At 38.6% G+C, this 21,832-nt stretch overlaps 1 protein-coding gene across 4 annotated transcripts in view; it reads right to left on the minus strand.

The window, feature by feature from the left end:
* Positions 1 to 21,832, minus strand: part of Nfia (nuclear factor I A) — a 345,833-nt gene that overhangs the window by 315,315 nt on the left and 8,686 nt on the right. For all 4 annotated transcript variants that reach the window (XM_034504122.2, XM_034504120.2, XM_034504123.2 and 1 more), the window contains exon 2: positions 19,284 to 19,815. In XM_034504122.2, the coding sequence (XP_034360013.1) occupies positions 19,284 to 19,815 (532 nt within the window). The remainder of the gene's footprint in view (positions 1 to 19,283; positions 19,816 to 21,832) is intronic.

The following is a 21,832-nucleotide window of genomic DNA, read 5'->3' on the forward strand; positions in this document are numbered from 1 at the left end:
TAGACTCTACATTACCATCCTCAGAAATAGGACGGTGGGTCGTCAATAACACAGGGAAGGCTGTGCTCTTTTTCTAATTAAAAATATCGTCAGTGAAGGTAATATTAAAATGTAAAGAATTAACTTGTCTTATTCATGGCTTTAAAAAAATAAATAAATGGTATGTCAAGAAAAAAATAAAAGAGTCAAAGGTCCTCACCCTTATAGGCAGGCACTCTAGCACCATAATGGGAAGGTGGCATAGCATGTGTGCACGAGAGGCAAGTCAATGTGAACAGACACTGAAGAGTAGACATGAAAATGGCAGTTACTTCATAAGGTATAGCTACCCACACAGAAAACACCAAAGCATATCAAGGTGTAACACTGGATAAAATGTATAACCAGAGCGAGATTATCACATAAAACTTAACTGCTGTTCAATACCAGAAACCAAAGTAGAATATAATCTGAAAATACAGGTAACACACGTCACATCCCTGAATGTTTCTAGGCCCAGATGAAGAGAAAATAATTCAATGTAATTATACAAGACCAAGATATAAGAAGGGCATACCATATTCATAGATAGGATCTGATAGTTGTTGGGTTTTTCTTTTTTTTTAATGTCAGTTTCCCTCACTGATAGAGTTAAACTACATCTAAGCAAAGTCCCGATAGGGTCTTTCTTGAAACCTGCCCAGCTGATCCTGTAATAGAGCCATAGAGGAATAAAGACAGTGAGAGGCATTTTTGAAAAGCAGAAATGTGGATTTGCTTTATAACCAGGCAAGACTTAATGCAAGTGCCTCCTAACTGAAGCACTGTGACAATAAAACAAAGTAGATTAATCAGGACAGAATAGATAATTTGGGAACATGCCACATGCATGTGGAAGCTAAACGAGTTCCAAGAGTGGCATCAAAGGGCATTTGAGCACCTGAATCACAGTTTCATAAGTGGCACACTATGAGCTGCTTACTCATTAGGGAAAAAATGAGAACCAGTCCTACCTCATGCAACTCACAAAATAAACTCCAGTGCAATACGCACAAATACAATGAACTATATATATATAAATACCACAGATTTCTCAATGTGGAGCCGAGATCATGTTTAACAAGATACAAACAATTCAAATGTTTTGCTTGATTAAAATTTTGGTAATCTGAAGAAAATAGAAGGCAAGGCACACACTGTGAGGAGGTCTTTGCAGTCACAGAGCTGTGAAGGGGTTTTAGAACTCAGGGCTAGTGGGTTTCTGCACAGCACAGAAAGACAGACAGCAAAGCAGAACATGATCAAAAGGTAAGAACACTTACTTCACAGAAAAGGAAGGGAACACATTCCCACAAATACAAGAACTGAGTCTTATCATTCATCAAGTTAGAAATGCAGGATAGCAGAAAGAGGAATGTCGCATAGCATCTAGTCAGGAAGAAATCTAATGATGATGGGTATAAGAGAAAATGCAGAGATGGGCACAGCCTTTGGTGCCCTGCTACAGTTGAAGAGTACAAATGTGTATGACTAACTAGCATGATAAAATATTACTCTTTTAAAAAGCCTTAACATTTGCATGCCTTGTGACCAAACAGTTCTCCTAAGCACAACTAGCATGGATCCTACGGAACTGAAAAAAAATGTGTAATTCCATTACACAGTGGAATATTATACAGCAGTGTACTATAACATAGGAAGCAGCACTAGAAACAGTTTTGAGGGAAGGAAAGGCACTTAGGTATAAATGTTTGTGTATACTATCTATCTATAGCTATCTAATTTATAAAACTTAAAACAGGCAAACTTAAACAATATATTTAGCATGTAAATATGTAATGAAACATCTATTTTTAGAGGAAGGCAATTACAAATGCAAAGTTTAGAATAATGGGTGGGCTTTTCAGAGTGCTGAGACAGGAAATGGGCAAGTGAATGAATAGAAGGCACAGGTTCCGATCCTATCTCAGGAGAGGCAGGTCCACAGGACTTCGCTCTACTGTGACCTACATGCCCCCAAATAAATAAGAACTAAAATTGGTAATGTGTATTAAAATTAAAGTATTTTTCATAATAATGTATCTGGAACTTCCCAGAAACAAGGTTTAAAGAAAGTACACTGAGATTCACATTTCTATTTTGAATGTTTTAAGTAATTCAATCCCTTTTTTCCTCAAATGAATATAGTAAGAGTCAAGTAAGAAAAAAAAATCTTCATTCATTTTTATTTGACTAACGCAAAGTAATTATATGTCAAATTCAATCAAAGCTCTCCATGCCAACAAGGGTACAGAGATGGAAGTGGTGACCTCAGTCAGGTCAGACACAAACATGATCATCCACTCTGTCTTTAAATAGCCCACTTTACACCCTCAGCTTTAGTTCAAAATAAGCTTGTGTCCTCAGGAAGGGGGAAGGAAAAGATGAACAAGGCTTGCTGAAAAAGTTGGGCAGCCTGTGTATATTTGTTAAATGTGTGATTATATTTATGTATATACATACATAAAACACATTATACATGTTATATCTTCTTATATGCACTGGGGGTAGGAAGAAATCAACAAAGTTTTGTGGTCTGACAAAAAAAGGAATAAAGTAAGAGTCCAAAACTTGTGCCCTGTGACAGTACTCTGATAAATAATAATAAATAGTGGGATACCCTGTGTCCACACTTCCAGCTGTCCTGGAGGCTGCAACAGTGAGATCCTTTGAGCCCAGGATTCCCAGGTCAGCCTGGGAGGCACAGAGATATAATTTCAAAGAAAAAAATCTAGTTATAAAACTGAGACTCTGCAGACATGCTCAAAACTGATTTTAATTAAAGGTGGACATAAATAGAACGTGGTAGTCAAAAACGAATCTTACCATTGAGGTGTCTCCTTTATCATTCCAAACTCAAGTCATTCCTTCAGCACAGTAGGCTAAGTATGGGTATAGGGATGAACTTCCTCTCAAAGATCTACATTGGCCAACCATCATTTATGGAGAAACAGAAACAGTGCACTGTGTAAATCCACACTTAGCCAGGAGGAATGTGATCCTAGTGTCTCAGACTGGAGAATGAAGGAATGAGGAGCTGAGGTAGCATTTCACTGATAAGCATTACAGGGGCCAATACAGAGTCACTGTCTACCAGGCAGGATGCCTGTTCCTCTAACTCCTCACACCTGAGATGGCCTGTGAGCGACTGCAGACAAAAGGGCTGATGAGACAAGGAAAGCCAAGCCTCTGTCAGCCACACCAAGTGACAAGGAATCATTTTCCCCAGTGGTCGTTTCCAGTATGTATCATGCCACCAATCAATACACTTGAAGGAATAAAAGCCAGTTAGCAGGTTTACTAATTCAAAGTGTAAATGTAAAAGATAATTTTGACTAAATTTTAAGAACTAAAAGTAAAGGTATTCTTACCTTCAATGACTGATTGTGAGTTGTTTTTTTTTTTAATTTTCCCCCTGACATTTCAAGATAGTTTTAAAATTGTCTTATGAAAATTTGTACCTAAACAAATATTTGTTTTTCTCAAGATTATTACCTTGTAAGCAAGTGGCTTTATACCCTTCACCTGAATTGTACACTTCACAGAAAAACATGGAATTAAAAGATACACTTTAAATTGTATATACTCTCAGGGAAAAGACCTTCCAGGCAGCTCTGAAGACAAATTAAAATCTAAGAGGAAACACTCCTTTCTTTCTTCACCACATCACATGTATCTATTGACTGATCACCAAGGAAGAAGGGCTAGAACCTGGTCTTAAAATTTTCTGAGAGCAAATACTTTCTCACGCTCTTCAAATAACTTTAACTTTCATAAACTAAACTTTGCTTCTCATTATTTTTAAGGCTCTATCTTTAAAATAAAAAGGCAGTATTTTTGACAAAATGTTTCCATTGTCCTTTGCTGAAATCAGGAGGAGCTTTTGAATAAAAGGCTGGCAAGACAAACTCTTTCTGGGGAAGTCTATTCTGGAGTGGCTTTGACAAGAGTGTGCTAAAGGATAAAAGCATGAATGTGGGTATTGGGGTAGCTTGGGTTGGTTTATGTTTCCTTTCTAGAAGTTTATGTTACCTATAATCAACAAGTCCTCAATGAAACAAACAGGACCTGCATATGTCTGAGCATTTTGGAGCTGATGAAATTGTTTTAATGGCTTTAATGAGAGAAAAGCTTTAGATTTCAGACAGGGTACTGTAAGAGGTCAGCCCTATACACAGGACCCAACACCTTGATTGTGACTTTTAACTTGTATATCGATACCTGTGGCATCTTACAACTTTGGATAACTAAATATACCATCCCAAAATATAGGAACCTGCAAATGCTCTCTAGAGATAAGGAGTGATTGACACATATTTTCCTGAAGACCAAAACAAAATATGATTCAACACCAAGAAGAGTTGACACAGGACTTTAAGGGAGAGTACTCCATCTTTAATAAATATACACCCTAAACATTCTGTAGCATAGAGTCTTTATCTCACCCCTTGCCTATCAAGTGCACTTCACACACAGTGGGTTGTGAGTAAACACCTGATGCTTCCTCCTCAGCTGAGGGTTTTCCTCACCGCTGACTGAGCTGTGGCAACATACATTACTCCATCCCACATACAGTGTCTTTACAAAGTCAAAAGCTCAAATCAAAATCGAGAACAGGATCATTGAAATTAAAAAAAAAAATAGCCTGAATAATTCTTAATAAATAATTCTAACCTTTAAATTCAGAATTACAATTATTTACACATCAGTAACTCCTTTGGGCTGTAATGAAACTAGATTTAGGTGAAGAAACAGCTATTGATTTACATGGATGAGAAGAGAGAAACAATTCTCATCCAGGTACCAAATACTATATTATATTATATTTTATTTTTTTACAGTACTCTCTAATCCAGGGCCCCATGTCTAGTGAGCAAGCACTGTGCCACCACTGGGCTACATCCCCAATCCTTATTTCTACTTTTAAAATTCTGATAATAAGCATCTTAATTTCATTTTGCTCCACCCAAATTCTCCTCTTAGTCATTAGTCAGGTCCTATGCTCTCCTACATGGGGGAATCCAAAGCAACACAAGCCTGTCCCTGCCCAGAAAGAAAGCACAGCTCAGTTTGGAAGACAGTTTTATCATGATACAAGATGTGATGCTGCAGCATTAACATAGTGCTTGTGGATGTCATGAATACACTGGAAAGAATCCTTAGATCAAGTTGGGATGAAAAGAACACTTCCTTGAGGAAATAAGAACACAGCTGAGTCTTAATATCATTAGCCAAGTAAAAGGGTGGGCTAGCACATAAGAAACAAAAACATGCATGCATATGTTACAATTGAAATTTCATGGGTAGAAGCCTACAGCAGGCAGGAAAGAAAGCAGGGAGGCCCTGTGTGCTCCATACACAGAGTCTTTATTCCTGTTTTCCCATATGCCTTCTCCTATTTCAAGGAGAGCTGGGTTCAGTAGTTAACTCTGAAAGGTCATTTTACCCACCTTACTCAGTTGAATTGGTCAAATTCCAGTTAGCAGTATTTAAATACTGTATCTGCTATCCTGCTTACAAATGGACTACATAGTAACAGCATCATTAAAGGGGGTCTTGTCTCATGCCCAAGCTAGTCCTCAACACTGAGTTCCTTAAGTCCTAAAATGCTTTCCAACCCCAACTCCTCCCTCCCAAAGTTCAAAGAATCAAAGATCCTTTGGTTACTGAAATATCATCCTGGTGGGAATATGCAGATGGGGATTAACTCCAATTTCTAAGACAAGCTATGCTTTTTCCAGATGTTGGGCGGAGCCTTCAAAAGAGAATAATACTCTGAAACAATTTCTTTCTAAAGACTCTAAAACCAGAAATGGTGTTAATAGCATTACTACAAACTCAGTTCCAACTTGAATATACGTATTTAGAAATACATAATGTTAGGACATTAGGGAAGGTTGTCTATCATTATTCAATGTTACTGGTATTACATGAGATGAGATAGGAAACAAAACAATAAAACTATAATGCTTTCCAGCATTACAAAAAAAAAAAAAAAAAAAAAACAAAAAAAAAAAACAACAAAAAAAACAAAAAATCAAGGGGGGGAGAGACAAAGGGTAAGAGATTCGAAAGATTAAAGGCAAAACAGATTTTCAAATTTTAAAAACCTTCATTATTTGGAAATAAGATATCTCTTAAGTAAAGGATATACAAAATATTGCTAGAACCATCAGGCACACTCTGGCATTTGTATATACAGGTTATCTAATCCGAAGGCAATGTGGTTTTCTTTTCCCTGGAGGATCTGAACTGCTAACATCCCATGGACTGTATCAAGTTTGCTTCACTTCTCTTGCTGACTGTTAAACAAAGAGCTACGTCTTGAGTTTCATGACGTCCCACATGTTCCTGAGACTAATCCCCACCCATTTTTATTTACAGTGCTGGGGACAAGTTTCTATGACAATCGTGTGCCATTCTGCAAATGTTACTTACACGCTGCATTTTCTGGGTTTGAACCTAATTGTAGGACAAATTAGTTGTCCTATGATTTGTACAAAGAAAAGCTCACACAGTAGTGGTGGTAGAAACAGATTTCACTTTCAGATTAAACAACAAGCAAATAAAATAGAGAAAAACAAACCCCAGGATATGCTATTGGGACCAGCAGATTCCTGTTCTTCTTTTGTGACTTCATATATGAGACCTGGAACTTCTCTCCTATTTCTTATCACTATCTACACACATGTTCCCACAGACCCTCTAGCCATCCCACTGGCACACATGGTCACAGTAGCCCTGGTGCTCTCTATGCAAACACAAGGCAACCCGCACCTGCCATCTTTTAATGAAAAGGAATGGCAAAGCAGTTCCAGACCCCTGGCAACCTCAGACCCACTTTAGTGTGGAAGTCTTGCCATTGCTGACTTTCAGAGAGAGTGGATTACAATCGTAGGAGGCTACACCACTGAAATCCGGCTGTGTTTGGGGAACCGCTACCAACTGCCAAATGAATTCCCCACAGCTTGCTCTCCAAAGCTCCCCTTCCTCTCTGTTTTTCACTCTAGTTCTCCCAGTGTTTTGTTTTCCTGTAACTCAATTTGTTTCATACTCCATCATTACAAGGAAGATGTTTGAGAGAGAGAGAGAGAGAGAGAGAGAGAGAGAGAGAGAGAGAGAGAGAGAGACTGTGTCTCAGTGTTCAGTGGCTTGCTCTAGAGAAAACATATAACATCGGTCAGCTTCTAAGTAACAAAGCTTGGACTCCTCTTTCAGAACATTTACACGGATATTTCTGATACAAAAGATTCTTGAACACATAATAGAAATACAGTCAAATGTTACAACACTCGATGTGCAGCACATATCTTATTTTTAAAAAAGCAACACAGGGGGCAGTGAGATAGCTCAGCTGCTAACAGTGCTAACCAGGCAAACCAGGTGAACTGAGTTCCTTCCCTGGAACCCACATAAAGGTAGAAAGAGCAAAATGCCTCCACAAAGTTGTTCCCTCTTCCTCTCCCTCTCCCTCTCCCTCTCCCTCTCCCTCTCCCTCTCCCTCTCCCTCTCCCTCTCCCTCTCCCTCTCCCTCTCCCTCTCTCTCCACACACCCACATGCGCGCGCGCGCGCGCGCGCACACACACACACACACACACACACATATGTATATATATATATATACATATATATATATATACATATATATACCATTACATGCATCCTCCCCCAATATCCCCAATCCCCATCATGCAAACATAGACATGTACACACAATTTTTTTAATTAAAAACAACTGGTTCTACAAATGTTTAAGGACTCTACACAGTCTATTAATTAGGAAGTCCCTAGTGTAAAATTATCAAAATCTTTGAAATCTTAATATCTGAAGAAATTACTCCTAAGACAAGTAAGTCATTGCATGGCATGTTCTTCTATCTTGGGAACCTAGTACCATGCAGAGACCGTAAGAACTGAAAATATGTTTGATGACTCAACAGCCAGTGCCATGGTAGAATCCACCAAGAGAGGCAGCCAAACTGACCTCACTGGCCAGTATCAGCCAGCGCATCCCCGTGATGCAGCTGCTGTCTGATTCACACAGAATCTTCTATCACGGAGCTCTGGAAGCAAAAGCTTCGGCTCTCGGCCTATAAAATAAAGTTCCGGGCCTCTGAGTTTTCTTCAAGGTAAGAAAACAGATTTAATACCAACACAGATAACATTCTGGATGGTTTCTTGCTACATTTTTAAGCTTTTAAATAAGCAATGGGTTTCAAGATTATCTTAAGAGTCCTGGAGAAGAGTTTTGGATTTTTGCACTACCATAAATTCAGAAGCAGGGCTTAGAACTTGATGTGTTGTCAATATCTCAGAGATAAAAAGGAGCTGCAGAAGAGCAATCGACTAACCACCATACACGGGCCAAGCTCCTCGACCTGCTTCCTGCTACAGACGGACAATTGTAAGAACTCTTCAACTCCAATGGTATGGTTTATGTGGAGAGCTAGTAAGATAATGCATAAGAAAATACTAGATAAATATCGCATCTTAGGAACACAAGAACGGATCCCAGAGACGTGGCTTAAGTGCTGGCTCCATTCTTTCCTAACTGTCTGACTTGAGTGTGCTCTGCCTCTGTTGCCTGACAAGGGCAGTCACTCAGTCTCCTGAGCACATCTATCCTCCAGCGCACAACAGGAACAACCCTCCCAAACTGGAAGTCAGAAAGAAGACAAAGGAAAGACAAACAAGCGCATGTAAAATCAAAGAAACCCATATCCACGATGGCTAGAACTTCACAAAGCCATGGTACCCAAATACACAAACCTCTCTGGCTGCCCCGTGTTTTGAGTCTGTAAAGGAAGGGTCTACAGCAAAACAAGATGATGATCGAAAGCCCGTACGCTCGCTTGTAAACTAAATGACTGCGTGCTTAGTAGAGCGCCCAGGTGGAATCCATGGTGCTGTCTGATCTAGCTCTCTACCCTCTGCCTGCCCCACAAGTCAGCTGGCTATGGACCCTGCGGTACTGGCTTGTCACCTTCCACCCAGTCACCTCACAAGTGCAACTGGAAATGAAGCCAAAGCTAGGCACAGCCATTCTCCACAGAGAAAAACTCAAAATTTCTCCCTTTGAAGAATCACAAAGCTTTTTGTTTGAAATCTCTGACCTTTCTAGAGAACTCAGTCACTGTAGTTTAAAAATGTAGGTGGCAAAAGTACAAAGCATGGCATTTATCCACTTTGGGTGTTTCTCGTCTTTTCTGAGATGAGGGACACATATCTTTAGAACAATTATGTCTTTAACTGTAACATTTCAGCCCAAAATTCTCACAAAAACATGTGTGTGTGTATGTGTGTGTATTATGTATAACTTTATATATAATATATATTCGGATTCTGGGCTTGGTAAGGTGTTATATTTTTAAAAGTACTACCCCTATCTCATTTTATTGAAGCTCTTAAAACATAAAAACTTTAAAACATTAAAAAATAATTCATTAAAAATTTAAGCATGGTAATTGTTTTCAATTTGCTATTATTGTGTGCATGTGTATGTGAACATGACATGGTGGAACACATTGCTATGGCACAGGTGTGGAGGTCAGGGGACAACTTTGGGAAGTCAGTTCTCTGTGAGTGTTCCAGGGATCAAACAGGTCACCAGACTTTGAGCATCTCACCAGCCCAGAGCACTATACCTCTTGATTGAAAAAGGTGATGGAAGTTATTTTTGAAGATACATTAAGAATAAATTCTAATAAAAGTCCTTGACACTTATTGATAGGTCATAAAGTCCCACAATGACTGTCGTTCCTTACAAATACACATGGCAATGTTACCCAGTCACACAGCAACATTACACAGACTCCATTGTCAGAAGTTACTGGAAACTACGACATAAAACAAAAACCTCTCTACCATTTACAAAAAGTGAAGGGAGGCCGACTAAGTGAATCCAGCAGCAATTTCAGGAACTCACTAATCTTATATGATGCACACCCATGCAAAAGTCCTTGTCACAGTCCTACAAAGACACAAGCATTTTTCATGCAAACAAGCTGCAGCCAAATTCTCACCTAGAATTCTTGGTCAAGCGCTTCAGTCTTAAATAACTTAATATTGCAAACATACTCTTGGGTACATAATTTTCCATGGACAAAATTTTAAAACCATACTATTAGAAATGAAAACCACTAGCATATGACAGACATGATGGCGAAGCATTCAGTCCTAGTATTCAGGAGGCAGAGGCAGGCAGATCTGAGTTCCAGGCTAGCCTAGTCTACACAGCCAGTTCCAGGACAGCCAAGGCTACACGAAGAAACCTTGTCTCAAAAATCAAAAAAATAAAAATAAATAAGTAAATAAAAGCATCAGCATAAAGGATATCCGTGATATTTAATGTTAATGTGCTATTATAACAGGACCCACACAATAGTGCAATAGTGAGCTGCAGAGGTACATGTGCAGACACACTGTATCTAATACTTTCTAGCACACTTTGATGGGACCCTAGTCCACACTCATTTAGAATGTTCCTCAATGGCATTAGAGGAGAACGCCAGGTCATTGCAACTCTTTGGTGCTGTTGATGGCCCTCTTTTAACCTGGCTTCTTCTGCAATCAACACTTTCATAAAACTTGATGGGAGTTTGTCATCCTAAGGCCTTTTATGTCAGCTTCTTTGCAAGTCAAGAAAAGATTTGAAAGGAACAATATGGAATCCTGTATGTACAATAATCATTTTGTGCAGGAACTTAAAATTAGATAGGTAATCCCTTTAAGATTAAAATATGCATAACTGTAAATGCTTCCAGCAGGAGAAGGGACCCACACATCAACACAGGTAAGATGGCTTCAAATTTCTGATATTAAGAAATTTGCCTCGGATTTTCAAAAGACAGCAAATACTGACACTGTAGTTCTTATGTTACTTCACTTTACTCTGTCCCTGTTACTTACTGGCAAATACCTTTCCCTACCAAATATTCCTATCCAGAACAAGCTGTGTGACTTACTGTGGATACCTTCTCCAATAGCATGATGGTAATATGCTACCCAGTCCTGGGCTAGCAAGACTTCAGAACAGAATAAAGTCACTCAGACAACAGCCTCAAGGACAGCAGCCTAACATGGCAGGTGCTTTAGTTTCACAGAATTTTTAAAAAAGCCCCCTCCTCTCTTTCTTGACCTTTTAAGAGAGGACCTAGTTCTATACCCAAGCTAGCAATCCTCCTGTCTCAGCCTGAAGAATGCTGAAATAACAGGACTGATTTTCCATACCCAGCTTAGTAATCATCTTTTTAATTTATAGAGTATTTCAAGCTAGACATGATGACACACACTTTTAATCCCAGCACTTGGGAGTCAGAGGCAGGCAGATCTCCGTGACTTCAGCTTTGCCTAAATCAACAAGTTCTAGGCCAGTCGGGGCTACACAGTGAGACTCTGTCTCATAGGGGGAAAAAGAGTGATATTTCTGTTTTATTTAATAAAAGTTTAAGTCAGAAGCTGATTTAAATACACCTTAGAAGAATTAATATGTACAAAGAACCAATGTGGTATAAATTATAGTGGTGGGTCTTTTTATTCTATTTACAGTGGTAAGATTCATGTTGTGTGGGTTTTAGGTTTTACACTGAAATTATTAAGAACTAATCTTGTCTGGGCATGGCAGTACATGCCTTTAATCCCCTGGTCTACAGAATGAGTTCCAGGACAGCCAGGGCTACACAGAAAAACATATCTCAAAAAAGTGTTCTCTGAGCCTGGAAAATAAAAATCTTGTCTAAGTTTCAAAAATTAAAATAAGGGCATTAAAATCAATCATCTCTGTTTTTATATTTTTCTATTTTAATTTTTAAAACTCAAAGTAATAAAATTCCTCTTTTGAAACATGATTTTTGCTTTCTTTTATAATATTGACATAAAACCAAAGGCAAATTTCAAAGCAAAACAATTTTTTTTACTTTAAAATTAAATCATTACAGGTTTAAAATATTATTCCTTGTACATATATGTCAAAATTGCATATAAATGTTTTAAAATTAATTTTTAGGTAATATTTGGTTTAATATTCAATGCCATCTGAAAGTATCTACAATTTATTAATCTAACTGTATCTTTAAAAAATAAATTATTTTAAACCTGTTTCAAAATACATTTATTCACTTCACCATCCTAAAAGTGACTTATTTCTTAATAAATCACTTCAGAATTTTGACCACAACACTGACAAGAAACAATTTTTCTCCTAATCAACTTAGTCTCTTCTATGGCTAAGATTGGACTGTGAAGGAAGAGGTCTCCAGGAAAAGGTTTCTATTTCAACAGTTTAGCTCTGTGACTTTGCTTAAATGGAGCCTTTACAGAGACACAAGCTATGAAGATGGCAAAAGGGAGGTTTAGATGTCTTTTAAAACAATGATTTTGGCATCAGCAGACCCGCCTGGATGTCACCCTGAGCAAGCACTGCTGCTGCAGGCTGCTCTTCTGCGTTTGTTACTTAGGATACCAGTGTGAGGAAAGAGTTAAAGAGGAATAGAAGGAGACAAGGAAAAGAGAAGAAGGTGGGTGAGCACAGGGAGAAGTCTGGGGTAGGCCACTAGCCTAGCTACGTGGCGATGACCAGCACTGGGAAAATAAAATGAAGTTTAAAAGAGCAAGCTAAGTATAAGGTGAACTCAGCATAGTGTCACCTGGCCGTGGCTCAGACATGCTAAGTTGTTCCTTTCCTTCAGACTCTGTACCTGTACTCTCAGTTGATGTGGGTTGCAAATGTCTACCACCAGGTTAGGTGGTAGACATTTGAAAGACATAAAAAGACGGAAACTTCTCAGAGATGTTCAACTAATTCTACTTCAATTCATAGTCACCATGGCCCTCCCTCCTAATCATTGCCGGGTTGGCAACGTGTTACACAGCTCAAAGAAGACCAAAAAGTGGCAAGGCACATAGATGGGAAGGGCTTTTTTCCTTTTGTTATGTCTTAGGTAGCTTCCTCTGCAAACAGAACATGCTGTTTTCTGCTGTAGAGTTGCTGCCTTTACCATTTGCTGGACTTAGCATTCTTTGCCTCCAAACCCATGTTTATTTAACCAGAACAGTGTTGGATGAACTAATTCCATTAGCTAAAACACTTCAGTAACAAAAAAAAAAAAAAAAAAAAAAAAAAAAAAAAAAAAAAAAAAAAAAAAAACCAACAACAAGAACAAAAAAGAATGTGTTCTCCAATATGGGGTGTGGGGGACAAAAGGGGAAACATCACTTCTACTTAAATAGAAGTGAAAAAATCCTGTCGAGCTCAGAGACATAGGAGTCTGGAGCTATAATGTGTGGGCTGCCATTGCATCAGTGAGAGAGAGCCTGAAGGTGGCCAGGAGGCACTGTGAGTTACAGAATGGAAATCAACAGACACCAGAAGCATGTCCACAGTATCCTTGCCATGCTGTGACTCCTAGAGTCCCTAACTGGAAGCCTAAACTCCAGAAGTCTTTGTGAAACATTCCTTTCTAAAGTTTTGAACTGAACCTTCTAAAGCTACAAGTAACAATTTTGTCTCAAATTAATTATACAAAATAAAAGAAGTAGAATTATGCATGATAAACATCTTTACTTGACATCCTCCTGCCTGAGAGCCTTTACAATCGCTGCAGAGGCTAAAACGCCTTCAGAGTATATCCACTTGCAATTAAGTCTATGGTTTAACATTTCCCATAACAATGCACGCCTGTTTATATGTACTTTTCCTCCTCCACCTGGCTTCCTTCTCTTCTCCCCCATCCCACAATGGTTTACAATTTATAGTATTTTTTTAATGTAAGTTCTCATCTCTAAATAACGATAGAGAAATTACTAAAGGAATGGCACAAAACTAGACTTTAGCATATTATCTGCATGTTTTCCTTCTCTTGTAATCCTCAGCATTGTTTCAACCATCTATATTGACATTTAGGAGCAGTTGTATCTGTAAGAGGTTTAAAAAACTGACAGGCTGCTCTGTATCCTCTGGAAGCAGCTCCAGGCTCTAACCCAGTCCTACTGTGTACAGCACTGATCACAACAAAAGCTGTAGTTTCTCCCACACTAACCCAGTCCTACTGTGTACAGCACTGACCACAACAAAAGCTGTGGTTTCTCCCACACTAGCCCAGTCCTACTGTGTACAGCACTGACCACAACAAAAGCTGTGGTTTCTCCCACACTAGCCCTAAATAGGTTTAAATGAATGCCATTCATCACGGGGTGGGAAGGAAGACAGGCAAACCATGCCAATGGCATTGGGAAATTTTCTAACCGACACAGTCAAACCTCTTAGCCATAAACAAACTGACCTCCATTCAAAGGCTTCCTCCCAACCAACTTTTGCTCCACGTTCCTGTGAGAGCTCTGCCTTTGAACTTCCATCCTTTTTACTACGTCCTAACCATCGGATTTTGTTACTACACTCAAGGAAAGGGATATCGTTACTATCCTCAGGTTACTGCAGAGCCCACTTAAAGCTTTAAAAGTCATATTTATTCTCAAGTTCGTTGGTTGCTAAAAACTACCTTTATGGAGTTAAGAGATAAAACATGTATCAATAATTTACAATATATTAATAAAAGAAAAAATTTACCAAGAATTTAGCTTAAGGTCAGGATTGGAATTTGTGTTATAGGACAGGTCTCAATTTTAAGTATCACCATATATTAATCAGTCTTATCTTCTCATTTTCCAAACATACTTTATCACCACAAATCACAGGAACTATGTGCATAAGTTTCTGCTAGGGAGTTAAGCTTCTTAAGAAGTTTAATTATATATGTACAGCCTTAGTCTTGGATATAAACACATATTCACATCACATATACACATATACTTGCCAGCAGAACATGCTGAATATGTTAGAAATGCAAAGCCCCCTCTAACAAATGTGCTAAGTCACCTAAACGATAGTGCATTTTATAAAAATTAGACATAGAATTATAAAATATAACAAAATAATGTGACTTGTTTTTAATGTTTAAAATTATTTTATATGCACTATAACCTTATGTGTAATTACTACAAACTTAAAAATTGTATCTTTCGGATACTACTGAAATCATTGCTACTGCTTAAGCAGCAGTCTGGGTGCAGCCTGGGTGTGCACACACGCACACAAAGCACACACTCACAGGCACTCCCCTGCTTACACCTGCTCTGAAGCAGTAGGAAGTGAATTCTCAATCTGTCAACAGAACCATCTGGTCTATCTGAAGATCATGGTTTTCTCTAGTACTATATGAAGGAATGGCAGTCACGAGGCCAAAATAAAACCAACATGCACCTGAATGGGAATAGCTCCTCTTTTGGCTGAAATGGAAACACGTGGCTCATCATAGGCAGACTAGCAGAGTTGCAACTTAAAATGAGTGTTATTGAGAGCATAATCATAGGAACAATTCAGTACAGGGGACGTGGGGATGAGCAATCCTGCCCTGCAGGTAACAGGATGGGTACCAAGCTGCTGGGACACTGAAACAGCTCTTCCTGTGAGGGCAGAAGCAGACCAACCAGTAGCCACTGTGCCAAAAGGTTCCACTGCACAAGTGTTCATTCTCTGTCTTAAACCTCACACGGACTTGCACCACCATTGGGATGCCATTGGTTCCTTTGTCATTGGCTAATTAGCAGTTGGAGCAATTTGCTGACAATCTCGGTCACTTAATCTTTCCAAGTGGATTTTTAAGACAGCTAAAAAATACTTGCAATCTTAGAAAAGTCCTCACCTTTAAAAAGTGACAGTAGCTCAGTGGGCTTCGGCTTTGGGCCCATTGCCACCTGCAAATTAGCAAGGGCCTCTGTTGAAGTAAACATAATTCCATTTGTTTAATTGTAGATTTTAAGTGTCACCACCAGTAAAGACTATCTCAGAGCTGCTGCACTACCTCACAAGGTAACACCAAACATAAACAGTGATTATCATTTTATGTCATAAGTAAAGCGATCTACCTCTATCCACGAAAGAAATCCTTTTAAAAGTCCAACCTCTAAGCAAAATTTAACTAACTTAACAGAACCTTTACAATATGATTACATTTCCAGAGTTATACAGGAGCAGTTTCAAAAAAAGAAAAAATAATAAAGAGAGAAAGGAAGGAAGAAGGAAAGAAAAAACTCTCCAGAAAGTTCTCGGTTGAGTGCCTACTAATGAACAAAGGTTAACTTTATCTAAAAGGTCAAATGCCTGGTGGCTAAGGTTATGACCTTAACAACTTAAATTGTGACCTTGCCACGTGCCGGGTATATTGTAGATTCTGATACAGATCATCTGGTAAAGGCTGGTCATAAGTTAGCTTTACTGTCACACGCCCACAAAGAAAACCATTTGTCATGATACCATAATACTACCAAGTCATCATATGATACACGGGAAAGACAATTCAAATAGAATCCAAATTAAAGACATAAAATGGTTTTGTTATTTTATAGACAAGAGGAAAGTTTCAGGTTCATGGAATCACTTACTTTCACTCTGCTTCTTACTGTGTATCTGCCACAAAATTCACACAGTTCTAATACCACCAGACTTAAGGATTTGGTGAAAGCACTGGCTTTTATTATATCTAAGCCTTAAGAAAAAAAATCACCTCTGCTTTTAACAAATATTTGATTATGCATTTGCTTCCAGTTTTCACATTTTAATGTTTTGACAAAAAAAAAAAAAAAAAAGCAGCCAGTACATGAAGTTATAATCAATGTGCATATTTTAAAAAAGAAAAAAAAAATCTCAGTTTGGTGGCTATGTAGAGGAGAGGAGGCATTTTGGAAGGGAAAAAAAGAACATTTTCAAAGAAATGAAAATAAAAATGCATTACAGGTGCAAAGGCCACAACGGTTTTGGCATGCATTGGGAAGCACGCTTCAGAGTCTCTGCTTCTTGCCAGTATTGGCAAGTTCTCAAAACTTTTAAGGAGGTAAAAACATTGTTTAGTGTTTACAAAGCTTCCGCATCATAACAGATACTTGTCAAGTCAGCTGTACATAGGTTGACCAATCTACCTCATATTGGCCTTGGCAGCTTCTCTTCCACAAATAAGAGATTTCAAAATATCTTAAGTCAGATTTGAAATATCTTCTGATGAAAGGCCTTTACTACTTTCTTTTTGCAAGGCCTCTGTTGCCGGCACAAGGGCAGCCATTACTGTGGTGCTCTGGAAGCCAATGGCCAGGCATTTGGCTGGTATTCAGGCCTGAGGAGGGATTCTGGGATACATGAGGAGCACCAAACTGAAGGTAGTCTGATCCATGTGGCTGTCAATAAATCTTTCATAAGCTGTAAGAATGCAAACCTTCCTAAGCAACCTCCCAAATGGTATTACAGCAGCATCTTACCAGCCAAGCAAGGAAGAAGCATCGGCACAATAATAACCCACCAACCGAGAAAGGTAAACCAGGGAATGGGAAGAGCAAGACAGCTAAATGTCTTTAAAGGTAGTTTCCCTGAGATTCTCAGAGAAATGCTTTACTTAAAAGCCCAGAGAGGGTCTTGCTCAAACTGACAGAAACTCACAGACATTTATTTCCATTTTGTTCTTTTCTGTAGGAAGTACACACATGCTGCATCAACCGTTGGCATTCTCAAGTTTCTAAGTTGCCCCATTAGAACATTCACTCTCATTAATAAAGCCTTCTCTTAAATAGGTAAAGATAAATACCCAATGTAAAGAGTATACTAAGAAAGCACTGGGAACACCCTCAGGCACTTAACACATACAAATAATGAAGAAGGAAAAAAATCCTTTGACTTTGCTTTTACTATAGACAAGAAAAATGAATAGCAAGGTTAAGGAGGGTTAAGGAAAGGCCACTTGTTACTATTTAGAACTTCTGCTGCCTAGGACTGGCTAAAGCAACAGGCATGCCTTATAATCAAGTATACATTTTCAAAAGCCCAACTATTTGAAACGTTTTCCGAGCACATCCTCTGAAACACACATCTAGCCCCTGCCAACCAAACACAAATGATGATGTGACAGGCTTGCAAAGTCAATTTCTCCAGTTTCTTAAGTAAGGACAGATGGGTAACAAAAGTTCTCTTTCAAAATCATATATTGAAAAAAACAGAGAGTGGAATGTTAGCCGAGTTCTTTGAAAGTTTTGTTTGTTTGTTTGTTTGTTTTTTGATTTTTGTTTTTTATTTTAAGAATCTTTTGCAAAATAGTGCCGACATTGCTGGCAGTATCTTTTTCTCTTCATTGTGTGTGTCTGGTGTGTATGTATATGCACGATAAAGAGAGAGAAATGGGGACAGAGACACAGAGAGAAAGAGAGAGAACAAGAGCGCTCCTAAACAAATCACTGGTTGGATTCCACAACTTTCTTTCTCCCATCTGGCTTGAGCAACTGCCATGAAGGCAATCCAGCAAGACTGATATGTACATATAAAAAGTCAACAAGTTACACAAGACCTGAGCTTTCACGTAACACAATGAGCCTTTGTCTAAAACAAGACGAAAAGAACAAAGTAAAGCTGCAGTATTTCACCCAGCGCTCAACAGTTGATTCCTGAAGGCTCTTCCAAATTCTAAAACACGCTCCGGAAAAGACATGTCTCAAAATCAATAGTGAATCTCATACAAATCAACGTAGGTCGATGGATCAATTACCAATAGCGATTTCTCAATGCATTCAGACGGGCTATGCCAGCTGGTCACATTTAATATTAACCCCTCTGTCACTTGCTTAGAATTTAGTTGATTGGGTTCCTTCAGCCATTTGAAAGAACACTGAGAGCTCCCACACACGAAGCTGCTAAGCTTGTATATTAATGTGATTATCTTTCTTTCATAAGTGACCAGCATTTCGATAGGAACCTTACCTCCAACTTCTTACTTGGCAGGGGTTGCAAGACGCCTCAGAAGGTTGAAAACAGTCCCAACAGAAAAGCAGCTAACAACAAACTAAATGTATTTTCATAAGATCACAATCCAGTTTAAAAGCTACTCTTTATTACGCGGGTCATCGTGAGCCTCTTACCATGACTTGAAAAAAAAAAAAAAAAAAAAAAGACATGACCACAACTTTCCCCAAGCCCTCCGACAGCATTACTTACCATAAGTGACCTGAGTGGGAATTCTGAGGGCTTTGCTTTTTATACCTGAATGAGGGTGGCACCTCAGACAGGGGCAGCAGGTTGTTTAAGCAGTTTTGACTCTGTTTTACCTCTGAAACCTCACTGGCTGGATGCTCTAAGTTTGCAACATGGGGAGGTTGGGAATGGTTCAGCATTCTCAGAGGCCATCAGAAGAAGACACACACAAGAAAGTAGAAAGGGTTCTTCCCGTTACACTTACCTGCTGCATGTACAAAGTATGCCAAATATAAATCGAGTTCCTTTACAGAAACCCCTATGTGATGGGGCTGGACACAGAGCCCTGGATTAGAGCACTGTGGAGACTTTACAAGGCGCTCGCCATCAGTACTTTCCAGCGGAATACCTTTGAACAAGATCACCATGACGAGGTCCAACCTCCATACTTTATCTGCCTGGCGGAGGCAGTCAATTCTCCGCATCTTGCCTTTCTGGTCTGGGTTGGAAAGAACACAGCATGGAGGTTTTTTCCCTGTAACTGTAAGAACAAAATCCTCTCGGTACTCGGGTCGGATATCTTTCCGTAACTTGGCCAGAAGTCGGGAAGCCCACTTCTGCTTGACCTCAGGCTTCTCACTTAGCAGTTCATCCTTTACGGCCCTCTCCTCTTCTTTCGACATGCGCTTCTCATGCTTTTTGAAGTATTTTCGCTTTCGGGCCTGCAGGTTGAACCATGTGTAGGCGAAGGCGCGGACATGGGGCAGAAGTGCTTCAATGAAAGGATGAAACTCATCCTAGGAAGAAGAATAAAAACAAAACTACGAATACGACCAACACAAAATGAGACAACTTGCCTCTGGGACTTGCCCTAAAGAAATACCTCATTTCAGATGAAATGTGGTCCAAGTATTATATTACCTTTAAAAACCATACTCAAAATCCCTAAGGGCAACCAGGGGAAGGGGAATCCACTCTCAGTACCATGGGTTATGATCTGAAAGGGAAACGTTGCTAAGCATTTTTAAACATTTTGGTACATTCTATTGTGCGGCCTACTTCCCAAATCCTTTACACAGCAAGCGCCGTGTATCTAAATCTTTATAGAAATATATACTTTTAACCCTATTTCAAGGAGGCCATATCTAATTTTGTCCCAGCCTTGACCTCACCAATTGTAGGACAGCCAAGGCCTGGCCGCCAGATTGGCAAATTCGAAACAGTCAGGTGCCAGTCAATGTTTATAGAAGTCTAGGACCCATCTCTACCGTCAAAACAATAGCTTTCTCTCTGAAGAGTCCATATAGACTCTGATCTGCCTCTCATGTATTTTAGTAATATCTTAATTATGTTTCTGAATATTATAGTTACAGATAATTTATCAAAATAATTTTAGGAAAAAAATGTATCAGGTCTCTACAGAAAAGAAGGGAAGATTTGGTATTCATTTGGCTAAAATAAAAGATCTATGCCTAAGAAATCATTACTGAACTATGGGAAGAGAACAAAAAGGGGGGGGGGGGCGCATACCAAACAAAGCAAAGCTCCATGTCCGAGAGTAAACAGGGTGTCTCACCGTGACAGTACTCTTGCAACTGAACACATTTAGTGTGCTGATAGGACTGTAGAATGCCCTCAAAAGCCATCAGCCCCACAAAACACATTGCCTCATTTTTAAAAATAATATTTCAGGTTTTTTCCCATCAGCAAACAGAATACTCAAGGAAAACCGTTACAGAGCTCTTCAGAAGTCAGATAATTTGAAGAGAAAATTGAATTTAAAATATTTGAATTTTGCTACCCGGTTTTCTTAAAAAATACGTGACTCTTATGTTGATGCTGGTTAGAAAATTCAAGTATAAAAATTAAAAAAAAAAAAAAAAGTTACACAGTAACGTTCACAAATGCTCAGAGAGAACACCCAACTCTTGACTAACCAGACCACACCAATTTTATATAACGGCTTTCTGCCACAAATGCCCCTTGAGATAAATTATTTACTTTCAAATAAATGAAGATAAGGAAACTAGAGGAACATTTGGTGACTTCTTAAGAAGAGTTAAGGTGGACAAATATAAAATATATTCTTTTTTATGTTTGTTATAGCAACCTGCATATATATATTGTTGAGATACACGAAATTGTAATACCAAAGGCAGTATCACTACTAAAATATTATTAAAAATTTAAGCATTTAAATGTAAACTAAAGGTAATATATTTTAATAGTTAAATCTGTCAATTTTTTTTTACAGATTTTAACCAAGAATGTAAACATTACATATAACAGGGTTCTTTAAAGTAAGTGTATGATAATATAATGAATATTTAATTTTTATAATAATCGGTCTTTTTCCTTTTTCTGATCAAATTTTAGGCTCCATAGCTCACGTTCATTTTTGAAACTTGGTCTTTTTCAAAATAAAAATAATAATGCTTTGGTTAACATGTGCACATCCTTCAAGTTGGGAATAAAAGAACAAAATACAAGAATTATATTATTCTTTACCATAAGCCATTAGCATTTTAAAACTGCGTGATGTTTGAGAATCTTTACTCCTTTGGAAGAAAAGTCGCAGTTTATCCGCTAAGGTGCATGCCAAACCACAAAGCTTTAAACATTACCAAATTCTGACCTCATCCTTAAAATGTTCTAAAGCACATAAACTTTATGTATTTCATATTGACTGACATCCAGATGTACACAGGATATACTAGAGACCATGACTCTGTGGCATTATGGAAAGAATCCCTGAAGTCCACTTTAAATTACACAGTGAGCCTTCTCCAAAAGGAGGCTTTCATTTTGAAGACT

Source organism: Arvicanthis niloticus, chromosome 5 (genome assembly GCF_011762505.2).
Source record: "Arvicanthis niloticus isolate mArvNil1 chromosome 5, mArvNil1.pat.X, whole genome shotgun sequence".
NCBI lineage: Eukaryota > Metazoa > Chordata > Mammalia > Rodentia > Muridae > Arvicanthis > Arvicanthis niloticus.